General features: G+C 43.0%; 1 protein-coding gene across 1 annotated transcript in view; it reads left to right on the top strand.

Moving 5' to 3' along the window:
• The window catches only part of KCNH8 (potassium voltage-gated channel subfamily H member 8), a 588,306-nt gene that overhangs the window by 184,337 nt on the left and 389,986 nt on the right, over positions 1 to 13,983 (top strand). The window contains exon 4 of the mRNA XM_030202709.1: positions 7,934 to 8,061. Coding sequence (XP_030058569.1) covers positions 7,934 to 8,061 — 128 coding nt within the window. The remainder of the gene's footprint in view (positions 1 to 7,933; positions 8,062 to 13,983) is intronic.

Genomic DNA, 13,983 nt, shown 5'->3' on the forward strand with positions numbered 1-13,983 from the left:
CACAGTAAAGGCTTAGTATAGGCATGGCTTGAAGAGGCTCCCTAGCTTAGGGAATGGTCAGAGGTGAGCAATATCAACCTAAGCCTTGGTTTCAAGGGGGAGTGTCAGTTTTATAGTCAAAGGAAGGTTCTGCTCCCACTGATCATACTGGACACTTCTTACTTATATTGTTCTACAAGTTTTCTGCATCTTCCAGCTTTCTCTGGAAATAATCAGAAGTCAGAAAGTTCACAATAAATGTACCAGTCTGTCTTCCTACAAATTAGGTCAGACAGAGGATTTTACTCTATTGGTGGATTACAGTAGAAGCATCTGGAACAAAGAAAAGGCAGAAGTGTTGGGCATAAGAACATAAGAGTAGCCATACTGGGTCAGACCAATGGTCCATCTAGTCCAGTATCCTGTTTTCCAAACAGTGGTCAAGACAGGTCACAAGTACCTGGCAGAAACCCAAATTGTGGCAACACTCCATATTACAAATCCCAGGGCAAGCAGTTGCTTCCCATGTCTGTCTCAATAGCAGACTATGGACTTTTCCTCCAGGAATTTGTCCAAACTTTTTTTTAACCCAGATAAGCTAGCCGCTGTTACCATATCCTCTGGCAAAGAGTTCCAGAGCTTAACTATTCATTGAGTGAAAAAAAAAATATTTCCTTCTTTTTGTTTTAAAAGTATTTCCATGTAACTTCCTCAAGTGTCCCCTAGACTTGGTACTTTTGAAACGGCATGGAATCAAATTCAAAGCAGCAAGCATAGGCAAAACCCAGGAATCAGATGAGTCAGGACAGGCAGAGCAGATTCATTACTGGGAGTTTAGCAGAGGTCAAACATCAAGAAGCAGTGAACAATGAGACACTGAGACTCACAGGATACCAATCTGAGGACAAAATGAGTGGGGAGTTTCAGGGTTATACAGGCGCAGTGGGCAGGGCCGTGCCAACACGGTAAGCGGGGTAAGCACCGCAGGGGGGCGCCTGCCTTCAAGGTCGCCACTGCGGTGCTGCACCGCCATACCGCTTGGGGGTTTAAATGTTTAATTTACCTTGGTCGCAGCGTTCACATCATTTCAAAACCCTGCCCATCTCTAGCTTTCCCTCTCTTCGTGAGTTCGTTCCCTCAGAGTCCTGCCCTCAAGGAAATGACATCAGAAGGCGGGACTCTGAGGCCGAACAAACTCATGAAGAGAGGGAAAGCTAGAGACAGGCAGGGTTTTGAAATGATGCGAATGCTGGGTGTGGGGGGGGGGGGTGCTCCGCTGGATCTGCAGTCATCCCTCGTCTCCTGCCACCTGCCTTTAAAGAAAAAGGTGTGAAGCGGTGTGGCAGGCAGCGCCTCGCGTCTGCCATGCTTGTAAACGAAGTAAATCTCCATTCTCCTTCTTCTCCTCCTCGTCGTCGGGCCTTCACTCACTGGGTCCCGCCCTCGAAGGCCCGACGACGAGGAGGAGAAGGAGAATGGAGAATGGAGATTTACTTTGTTTACAAGCAGGGCAGATGCGAGGCGCTGCCTGCCACGCCACTTCACACCTTTTTCTTTAAAGGCAGGTGGCAGGAGACGAGGGCTGTCCTCTCTGGACGAAGCTGGTGGTCGGGTCGGGGTTTCAGATGGGAGAGGGGGGTTTCAGATGGGAGAAGAGGGGTGGGGAGGGGGTTTCAGATGGCAGAAGGGGGGTAGGGAGGGGGCTTCTCAGATGGGAGAAGGGGGGTGGGGGCTTCTCAGATGGAAGTGGAGCTGAAACTGGGGGCTGAAAAGTGGGGCAGCTGGGAGATGTGGGCTGGGGCTGGAACTAGGGGCAGGTGGGATAAGGGGGCTGGAATTGGGGGCTGAAAAAAGGTGCAGAGAGAGAGAGGGGACAGATCTTGGATGGATGGATGAATGGATGGATGGATGGATGGATGGATGGATGGATGGATGGATGGATGGATGGATGGATGGGGGGGATAGGAATCGCAAATGGTGGATTGAAGGGGCAGAGAGAAAGGGCAGACAGTGGATGGAAGGGATAGAAAGAGCAGACAGTGAATGGAAGGGGAAGAGAGAGGGCAAATGGGCAGATGGTGGATGGAAGGGGCAGAGATAGAGGGCAGATGTGCATGGAAGGGGCAGGGGAGAGAGGAGGGTTGCTGGACATGGATGGAGGGGAGGGAAGGGAAGACAGGAAGGAGATGCACATGGATGAAGGGGAGAAATTCGGGACATGGATGCAGGGGAGGGAAGACAGAGGAATGCGATGCAGATGGATGGAGGGGAAGGGAGAGAGAAGAAATGATCGACATGGATGGAGGGGAGGGAAGAGAGAAGAAGGAGATGAGATGAGGGAAAAGGGAGAAAACCTGCACATGGATGGAGAAAATAGGCAGAAGCTGGATCCACTGGACAGTCAAGTCTGCAGAGGACCCAGCTTTTACTTACTGATGTAAGGCAAGAAATGAAGAAAAAAGGAGGAAAGTAAAAAAATAAATGGAAAGGAAGACCTGGAAATTGTATAAGAGGACCAATAGCAGCAGAATCAGGTACTGGGCCAGCATGATCAGAAAAACAAAGTCACCAGACAACAAAGGTAGAAAAAAATCATTTTATTTTCATTATAGTGTTTGGAATATGTCCACTTTGATAATCAGGTGCTCAGTGTTAAAAGTTTATATTTATTTACTTATTTATGGCATTTTATGCTAGAGGGGGGACGCTAACTGATAGTCTGCAGGGGGGCACCAGAGACCCTAGGCACAGCCCTGGCAGTGGGCCAATCAGCAGAGATACATACTATAGGAACCAATGACAAAAAATAATCCACAACTTCTATGAATTTTAAATCTGATGACCTTAGTGATGCAACTTGCTGGCATATTTATCTTTTTTTGCTGCAAGAATTTCATCACCCACCTCCTCATCAGTCAACAGATAAATCTGACTTTTTTTATTATGTCTTCGTAAAAAGGTCTTGATTTCTACCTTACTTTGTTTAAATGTAAGTAAAATAATCATTAAATAGAATACCCATCTGAATGCTGGTTTAGAAAATGTTGGGTCGGCGACAACTTTAGACATGATTCATGTTTCACATAAGCTGTGTCAAGGATCAGTTATTAAGTCTCACCTTGCAAAACATTTGACATAAATCTAATTTAATCTTTAAAAACCTTCCATACCTTACACTTAAGCACCAGCTGCCTGGTAATGCATAATTTAATCCCAGTCGATCCCAGTATGCATTACCAGGCAGCTGGCTCTTAAGTTTAAGGTATGGAAGGTTTTAAAGTTTAAATTAGATATATGTCAGAGTTTTAACAAGATGAGATTTAATAACTGATTTTTTTTTACCTTGCATTATAGAGGGCAATCCTTGACACAGCTTGTGTGAAACATGAATCATGTCTGAAGTTGTCCCCGACCCAACATTTTCTAAACCAGCATTCAGATGAGTATTCTATTTAATGATTATTTTACTTGCATTTAAACAAAGTGAGGTAGAAATCAATACATTTTTGACAAGAAATAATAAAAAAGACAGGTTTATCTGTTGACTGATGAGAAGGTGGTTGTTGAAATTCTTGCAGAAAAAAAAAGATAAATATGCTAGCAAGTTGCACTGCTGAGGTCATAACATTTAATATTCACAGAGGCTGTGGATTCTTTTTTGTTATTGTTTTGAAATTTCCACAGTGGTACTATAGGAGCCAGTCAGAATTGGGGCATTTGTAGTGGTCCAATTGGGATGTGCTAAATCATCAGCCTGAGACTAGAGGCACTATAAAAGGCAAAAAGAGGCATGGGATCACTTTCTTTGTGGGACCAGCCTTCTGGGAATGAGAGTATTTTCCTCCACAAGGGTAATATTTTAACCGATTACTTATATCAGAAGTTCAATTAGTTGCCTAATTTAGGGTTTGTTCATAGAAAACAACATAGAGGGGCATAATCGAATGGGGGTGCCCATCTATAAGGGCACCATCTCTAATGACGGCCCCGTAAAGCGGCGTACCCGACCGTGTTATCAAAACAAGATGGGCGGCCACCTTTCGTTTCAATAATATGGTCAGGGCCGGCCAAATCTCAACATTTGTGCCGCCCTTAGAGATGGCTAACATTGGTTTTTGCCGATAATGGAAACTAATGGCGGCCATCTCAAAACCGGCCAAATCCAAGCCATTTGGTCATGGGAGGAGCCAGCATTTGTAGTGCACTGGTCCCCCTTACATGCCAGGACACCAACCAGGCACCCTAGGGAGCACTGCAGTGGACTTCACAAATTGCTCCCAGATGCATAGCTCCCTTACCTTGTGTGCTGAGCCCCCCAAAACCCACTCCCCACAACTGTACACCACTACCATAGCCCTTAAAAGGTAATGGGGGGCACCTAGATGTGGGTACAGTGGGTTTCGGGTGAGTTTTGGAGGGCTCACATTTACCACCACAAGTGTAACAGGTAGGGGGGATGGGCCTGGGTCTGCCTGCCTGAAGCGCACTGCAGTACCCACTAAAAACTGCTCCAGGGACCTGCATAGTGCTGTGATGGAGCTGGGTATGACATTTGAGGCTGGCATAGAGACTGGCAAAAAAAATGTTTTGTTTTTGGGTAGGAGGGGGCTGGTGACCACTGGGAGAGTAAGGGGAGGTGATCCCCGATTCCCTCCGGTGGTCATCTGGTCAGTTCGGGCACCTTTTCAAGGCTTGGTGTGAACAAAAAGGGACCAAGTAAAGTCGGCCAAATGCTCGTCAGGGTCGCCCTTCTTTATTCCATTATCAGCTGAGGACGGCTATCTCTTAACCACGCCCCCGTCCCACCTTTGGTACACTGCCGACATGTCCCCTTGAACTTTGGCCACCCCTGCTACAGAAAGCAGTTGAAGCTGGCCAAAATCGGCTTTCGATTATACCGATTTGGCCGGCCTTAGGAGAAGGCTGGCCATCTTCCAATTTGTGTCGGCAGATGGCTGCTCTTCTCCTTCGAAAATAAGCTGGATAGTAACCTATGGAACTTTCTAAGTCTAAGTGCTTTGAAAATGAGCACCATAGGCTACTTCACGTGTCTTTGTTAGATAGGCTTGAAATAGGCATCTATTTTTGCCTTCACATATAAGACATCTGTTACACAATCTCCCTGTATGTGTTAGAAATGTATGTGTGACATAGAAACACCTGCTAGATATTGGTGAGCTAAACTGAAAGCACAGCAGGCATGGCTATATGGAAAGCACAATATCAAACTGAATCCACTAGTGAACAAAAAATATCTAATATAATAATTCACACCTCCAACGTTCTGAAGCTGACTCCGTGTCAGCGTGGCAGTGAAGCCGTGTAGTGTTTGTAGGGTTCATAATCGCCCCACCCTTGAGGGAACTCTGTATAGTTGCCAGCCCCCATGCCTCCCTCCCTCTCTCTCTCTGCCCTCCAAGCATGACCTGCCCTCCGGCAGCTCCTCACCTTCCTAAGTGCTGGCTGTATTTTAAAAATTCTTACCTTGGGGTGCGGCATCCACAGTGAAGGCGAGCGGCGCTTCACACTGCCTTCGCTTGTGTCTCAGCTCTGGTCCTGCCCTTCCAGAAACAGGAAATGAGGGTGGGACCAGAGGCAGAGCTGAGACACATGCGAAGGCAGTGTGAAGCACCGCTCGCCTTCACTGTGGACGCCGCACCCCAAGGTAAGAATTTTTAAAATACAGCCAGCACTTAAGAAGGTGAGGGGCTGCCGGAGGACAGGTCGTGCTTGGAGGGCAGAGAGAGAGAGGGAGGGAGGCACGGGGGCTTGGACGTCGGAGGAGATGGGGGGCGTGGACCTCAGAGGGAGGGAGGGGGCGTCCTGCAAGTCGAAGGGGAGGGGAGGAGGGGTCATCCTGGAACTTGAAGGGGAGGGGGGTTGTCCTGGAACTCAAAGGGGAGGGAGGGAGGCACGGGGGTGTGGAACTCGAATGAGAATGGGGGGCATGGGACTCGGAGGGGAGGGAGGGGGTCCTGGAACTCGAAGGGGAGGGGAGGGAGGGGATCCTGGAACTTGAAGGGGAGGGGAGGGAGGGGGTCCTGGAACTCAAAGGGGAGGGGGAGGGGGCCTGGAACTCAGAGGGCACAGAGAGAGAGAGGTAGGGAGGGGGCCTGGAACTCAGAGGGGACAGAGATGGAGGGAGGAGGGCCCTGGATATGGGTGGATGGAGGAGAGGCCAGGGGAGAATGCAGAGTTGATGCATATGTAGGGGGGGAGGGCAAGGGACAGAGGAGAATTGCTGCACAACGATGGATGGAGGGGGCAGGGGAGAGATGCTGCACATGGATGGATGAAGGGGGCAGGACACAGAGGACATTTGCTGCATATGGATGAATGCAGGGGAGACAGCATAATTGATGCACACGGGACACACACTACACTCTCTCACACAGACAGACACACACTCTCTCTGACACACACTCTTTCTCACACATTCTCACTCTCTGACACATACTCATTCACTCTCTCACACATACTCATTCACTCTCTCTGTCTCACACATACTCTCTCCTAACAGTTCCCTTAAAAACATAATTGCCATTAGAGGACAACCTTGCTAGCGTCCGTTTCATTTCTTTCAGAAACGGGCTTTTTTTTACTAGTTTTTTGTATAAAACGGATCCTCAGATGGCTAACATAGGTATGATAGAAAGCCCATGATAAGCCAAATTCTTCATTGGTCAAATGATTTTTAAGAAACACAGTTTTATAAACAACTTATATTTTTCATTAACTGTAAAATCTTCAGTATTCAAGTGGGAATTCTTCATTAAGTTTTCATAATTTTCAAAGTTCATATGTGACACAGCAAGCATATATCACTTATCTTAGATAAAGGCTGCCTCTCCCGACATTAATTGATGCATCAGTCCAATGGACTCTCCGCATCAATTTATGGTGCCTTGACCCTGATGCAGATACTTGAAACATGAACTCATGTTGGGAGAGGCAGCCTTTATCTAAGATAAGTGATATATGCTTGTTGTGTCACATATGAACTTTGAAAATTATGAAAACTTAATGAAGAATTCCCATTTGAAGATTGAAGACTTTACAGTTAATAAGAATTATAAGTTGTATATAAAACTGTGTTTGTTAAAAATCATTTGACCAATGAAGAATTTGGCTTATCATGGGCTTTCTATCCTACCTAAGTTAGCCGTCTGAGGATCCATTTTATACAAAAATATTTTTTGTTCAGTAGTGGATTCAGATTGTTATTGTGATTTTATTTCTGTTTTGTGTCTTGATATATTACCACTTTTCTTTAGTGCATATGGAAAGCATGCATATGCATATAGAAACGACTGTGCCAGAAGGCAAGAACCTGACCCCTTAGTGGTAGTACCATGAGACTACCACTAGGGGTACCATTTTGTCAGAAAATATCAACAAGAGTAGGAGCAATTGGGGATTGCTGCTGAATTGGTGGGGGGTTAAATTTGGTGGGTGGGGCTATTGAACAGTGGTGTGGGGCTTCTGATCTGAGGTGTTCACATCTTCTGTGGGGTGGTTCAGGTATCATTGGGGGGTTGGGGTCTTGTGTAGGGGGATTTGGGTGTAATTGAGGGGACAGAGTAATGATCGGGAAAGTGGTTAGGTATTCAGATTAGAGGTGGGAACTACAGCATCGTAGCCTCTTTAAGATGCTAGACTGGAGTATCGACCATGGTTTTGAGGCCCAGTGCTCCCGGGCTGCTGGAATAACACTGCTTGTGAGGTATCTCGCAAGCAACTTTATTCATTTATCATCATAGTCAGCAACCAGCTGTACTGTTATGCCACAGGCTGATGACGCCTGTGGTAGTTCAATATACAGTAAATGCTCGCTTTCTACTGCTCTTTGATAACTTCCCCCCTTAGTGTCTACTGGAAAATGATCTGTAAGACATCTCTTAAAGGAAGTGTTCTATGGTAATTAGCTTAATTGCGTGCTGTTTTTATACTGCAGAAAAATATAAAGGAAGAGGAAAAACGAGTTCCCATTTTGATACAGCACGAAGGCGAAGTCGTGCTGTTCTTTATCATATCTCTGGGCACATACAAAGAAGAGAAAAGAACAAATTAAAACTTAATAATGTAAGTGTAACATGCATGTATAATTACATCTTAACAATTTTTCATCTTTTTTAGAAGTCTGTTTTAAGGATGTAAGAGATGCTATCTTATGCTTAATTTTGAACTGTCTTGTTTGCTAAGACATTATAACAATATTTTGGTACTGGTTAGCATCACTCTGCAAAAATAATGGTTAGTAATCACAACTGATGTGTAGCAGCCAGACCAAATTTATTTTAGTGACTTTAGGGAGATTGAAGGGGTGCCAGTATGCATGAGTGTGACACAGATATATATTTAGGGGAGAAGGTATGCATAGAGAATTTGTGGGAGAAGAATCAACAGTTCAGCAGGAAGGGAAGAGATCTATTGTCACAAATTGCCTAGCCACCGGCCTGGGGTTACCCCACAGTCACTTAGAGGGTCTATCCCCAGCACAGCTCAGGTCTGCCTGCACCTGCCACTTGTGCTCTACACTAGCACTCTCCTCCCACAGACTGGGTCACAACCGCCTCTGGGCAAGTCTCCCACTCTCAAATTATCCCCAGTGATTTCTAGGTCACTGGGGCCACACTCCCAGCGGTCCCACAGTTCCCAGAAAGAAGTCACAGACCCAACACACAGACCACCAGGATTCTTTATCAGGACAGACAGGCAGAATGAACAAACAAATATGTTCATTCTCAGAACTTGGAACAGTGGACAAAAAATATGCAAATAGCAAACAGTAACAAGTAACTGAAAATGGATCAATAAGAAAACTAACTAAACAGTTGCATACTGTCTAAACAGTACCTGGGAAGATCAGGACATATAATTCACTTAGCCTCAACAAAGAGATCTGTCTCTCTTTTGTTCCTGGCTAAGACTGAAGCAACAACCAGCAACAACTGCTGGGTAATTTCAAACTCCAGGCCAATCTGTCACATCTATAAATAGATCATTGAAGGTGGTATTTAAGTGGGGTAAAGCATAAGTATAAATTATGAGCCAATAGGGGAAACAGACCATATGTTTAATTTAATTTAAAATTTATATTCCTCTGATCCAGAAGCTCAAGGTGACTAACAAAACAAATGTAAACAAACAATATACAGACTATAATTTGACCCATTCTAAAGTATAGGGTTCTTTTACTAAGCTATATTAAGTACTAATGTGTGCTCAACACACCACAAGCCTAACATTGGGCCCGCTAAAGCCAGGACCTGCCCACCAGGGGATACAATATCCTTTTACACTGAGGATGTGTCACCAGGAGCTTCGGCTCAGGAGGGAAGGGTTTGGACAGTTGTTGTAGTTGGTGATTTGATCATTAGGCAAGGCATGTAGATAGCTGGCTGGCTGGTTGATGTGAGGATTGCCTAGTGACTTGCTGCAAGGTGTGAATGGGGCAGACTTTCTGCGTCATATAGGTAGGAATTTAGTTTGTGCTGGGGAGGAACTGCCTGTCTTGGTACATGTGGGTACCAATGACACAGGGAAATGTGGGTGGGATGTTCTGGAAGCCAAACTTAGACTCTTAGGTACAAAGCTGAAATCCAGATCCTCCAGGGTAGCATTTTTGAAAATGTTCCCCATTCCATACGCAGGACCCAAGAGCAGGCAGATCTTCGAAGTCTCAATGTGTGGTTGAGATGATGGTACAGGGATGAGGGATTTAAATTTGTTAGGAACTGGGCAACATTGTGGGAAAGGTGGAGCCTGTTCTGAAAGGATGGACTCCAACTTAACCGGGATGGAACCAGAATGCTGGCACTAACATTTAAATAAGAGATAGAGCAGCTTTTAAGCTAACATTTTAGGGAAGAGGGGAAACCAAGATGTACTGAGCCAAATTGACAAGTTAAACAGTGATAAATCACCTGGACTGAATGTTATACACCCCAGGGTGCTGAAAGAACTCAGACATGAAATTGTTGATGTGCTGCTAGTGATCTCTACCCTGTCGTTTAAATCATCAGTAGTACCTGAAGACTGGAGGATGGCCAAAGTAACACTGAGTTTTAAAAAGGGTTCCGGGGTGATCCAGGAAATTATAGACCGGTAAACCGGACTTCAGTGCTAGTCAAAATAGTGGAAACTATTATAAAAAATAAAATTACAGAACACAAAGACAAACATGGTTTAATGGGCCAGAGTCAGCATGGATTCAACCAAGGGAAGTCTTGCCTCACCAATTTACTTCATTTCTTTGAAGGCATGAATAAACATGTGGATAAAGGTGAGCCAGTAGATGTAGTATATCTAGATTTTCAGAAAGCTTTTGACAAAGTTCCTTGTGAGAAACTCTGGAAAAAATTTAAAAAATCATGGGATAGGAGGCAGTGTCCTTCTGTTGATTAGGAACTGGTTATTGAACAGAAAACAGAGGGCAGGGTTAAGCAGCCATTTTTCTCAGTGGTGGAGGGTGAATAGTGCAGTACCGCAGGGATCTGTAAAGGGACCAGTGCTATTTAACATATTTTTAATTGATCTGGAAATCAGAACAATGAGTGAGGTGATTAAATTTGCAGATGACAGAAAACTATACAAAATTGTCAAAATGCATGCAAATTGTGAAAAATTGCAGAGGAGTGTGGTAGCCGTGTTAGTCCACTCTTAAGGTAATCAATAGAAATCAAACAAAATAAAATATGGAAAAGAAAATAAGATGATACCTTTTTTATTGGACATAACTTAATACATTTCTTGATTAGCTTTCAAAGGTTGCCCTTCTTCGTCAGATCGGAAAAATTGCAGGAAGACCTTTGGAAAGTGGTGGACTGAGCATACAAATGGCAGATGAAATTTAATATACACAAATGCAAAGTGATGTAAATACAGAAGAACACAATCTTCACAAATTCAAAATCAGAGAGAACACAGCGAAGATGACACGCGGCTTCTTGAGCTTTGAGCTCTATAAACGAAGTTCCATTCTGGAAACAAATTGAGAGATGCAGCTTGCTGAACAAGATCATTGCAAAAAAGTATTAAGACCCCTGAGGCAGGCCGGTTGGCCGAAATACGGCTGTTTCGAGTCTCTTGGAGTTATTTTATTGATTTGGACTCATCAATAAATTTGAACTGTTTACACATCATCTAAAGACCCTATCCTTGTGTCATCTTCGCTGTGTTCTATGCAAGTGCAAAGTGATACACATTGGGAAGAATAATCTGCTGGGGTCCACCGTAGGAGTCAGCACTCGAGTAAAAGATCTAGGTGTCATTGTATACAATACACTGAAATCTTCTGCCCAGTGTGCGGCAATGACCAAAAAAGCAAACAGGATGCTACTAATTATTAGGAAAGGATGCAAAATAAGACCAAGAATATTATAATGCCTCTGTTTAGCTCCATGGTGCAGCCTCACCTTCAGAGTTGTGTTCAATTCTGGTCATCATTCTCAAAAAAATTATATATAGTGGATTTAGAATAGGTTCAAAGAAGAGCGACCAAAATGATAGCGGAGATGGAACTGCTCCCATATGAGGAAAGGCTAAATAGATTAGGGCTCTTCAGCTTGGAAAGAGACAGCTGAGGGGGGATATGATTTAGGTCTATAAAATCCTGAGTAGTGTACAAAAAGACCACAGTACAAAGACCAGGGGACACTTAATGAAATTACATGGAAATACTTTTAAAGTAAATAGGAAGAAATATTTTTTCACTCAAAGAATAGTTAAGCTGTAGAACTCATTTCTGGAGGATGTGGTATCAGTTGTTAGTGTATCTGTGTTTAAAAAAGGTTTGGACAAGATCCTGGAGGGAAGTCTTCAGTCTGTTAATGAGGTAAACATGGGGGAAGCCATTGCTTGCCCCAGGATTGGTATCATGGAATGCTGCTACTATTTGGGTTTCTGCCCGGTACTTGTTACCTGGATTGGCCACTGTTGGAAGCAGGATAATGGGCTAGATGAACCATTTGTCTGGCTCAGTATGGCTTTCCTTATGTTCTTAATCATTAAAATAATATACCTTCACAGTGCATCCTTGTTGGAATATTAGACTGAATAAATATGCAGTGCCAAAGTACTTTGTCATCTCTGGAGATGATACACCTAGAACAGAATTGATGTATATTGGTTTAGAAATGAGTTTATTTCATCAGTGAATAAATAGATAACTTCCATTCACAGAGCTTCAGCTTAACGTATTTTAAAGGGAAATATATTCAGCAATAAAGTATACAAACAACAGATGAGTCCATAAATTATGGGTTATGCCAGTCTACTAGCAGGTAGAGATAGAGGGCACAAAGATATGCTCTGTTATAGAGGATGGTTAGTATCCAAACCAGCCAGTATTCTTCTGTTTCCAGCAGGTAATGGATGGTTTCCCAGCAATTCCTGGTTTCATCTGTGAAATGGCTCCTTTTCTGGGTTTCTTGGTCCAATTTTGGGGTTGTAGGCTGCTGTAGGTGCCTATTGTGGGGTATTCCTGGTGGTGCCAGAAACAGATTTATTCTGCCCTGCAGCTTTTTGCTTCTTCAGGGTGGTTGAGACTAAGGAAATTCTTGTTTGTTCCACTGCCAGAAACTGCAATCAGCTTTTCTTCAGAACAGTATTAATTACAAGGACATATATTCTGTTCCTGACTTGGATATGTATGTTATCCATAGGTATTCAGCATTCTCATACGTTTAACATGTCTATCTCTTAATGTTAAAGGAATCCAGAACCCAGTTTAGAAGAAAAAGATCTTTCATATACCACTAAATTCAAACTTGATTTACTATTCTTGCAAGAAGCGCATTTGGCTGCCCCTGAATCATCCAAATTGATTACTAATTGGTCTAATCCTGTTTTATTTTCCCCAGCTGAAGGGAAAAAATGGAGTAGAATTGTTCATTAGGAAAAGAACTGATGTTAAAATTGTCTCTCATGTAAACAATATGCATGGCCATTAAGTCAAAGCTAAATTGGAAATAAATGGTAGTCCTTTAATTGTTTTAACCTTTATGGGCCCAATATTGATGATGCCATATTTTTTGAAGATATTGCTACTTCCTTGCTATCAGAAGGGGATTGCTTGGTAATTATTGGTAGTGATTTAAATTTATTAATTAATCTAGGCATAGATAGAAAATCAGATATATCTGATAGGAAAACGAGAGCATGGCAAAAAATGCATGACATCATGATTGATGCTTGGAGAATACTACATCAGACATCAAGGGATTATACTTTCTTCTCTGCTCCACACTCTTCCTACTCATGAATTGATTTTTTTTAGTGAGTCATTCATTAGTCAAACATTTGGAAACAGCAAATATACATAAGATAGTCATATTTGCTATGCTGTAATAATTTTGTCTCTCAAACATTTCTGTAAATCACAAAACAGAAGTATGTGGCAGCTCAACACTTCATTGTTAAATTATACTGATTTTATTAAACAAATTGACACCATCAAGGAGACCCCCTTTTAATAAGGCGTGCTCACGTTTTTAATGCGCGCTAAAATTGGGTGCATGCCAAACGTTAGAGACACCAATGCATTCCTATGGGCGTCTCTAACATTTAGCACATGCCCAATTTTAGCACACGCTAAAAACGTGAGCATGCCTTAATAAAAGACCCCCTGAAATTTTTTTAACATCAACAATACATCTGATACTTCCTGAGATTCATTTAAAGCTTAAATAAGGGACATGACCATTTCTTTCACTGCAAAAAAGAAGAAAATATTAAAGAATTGTTAGACATGGAACAACAAACATAAGTTGGAAGTTACACATAAATCTGATTCCAATAGTAAAGAAACTTTGGAACAATTGCTAAAACTGAGATTTGATTATAATGTGCTTCTCAGTAACAAAGCTAAAGATCAACTATTTATGCAGTGTTCAAACTATTACGCTAACAGCAATAGAAGTGGTCATCAATTAGCTGAGTTCTTGAAAATAAAAAATAAACATCTATTTCCTGCTATTAAAGACTCAGCGGGAAATATATTAA

Source organism: Microcaecilia unicolor, chromosome 1 (genome assembly GCF_901765095.1).
Source record: "Microcaecilia unicolor chromosome 1, aMicUni1.1, whole genome shotgun sequence".
In the NCBI taxonomy this organism is placed as follows: domain Eukaryota; kingdom Metazoa; phylum Chordata; class Amphibia; order Gymnophiona; family Siphonopidae; genus Microcaecilia; species Microcaecilia unicolor.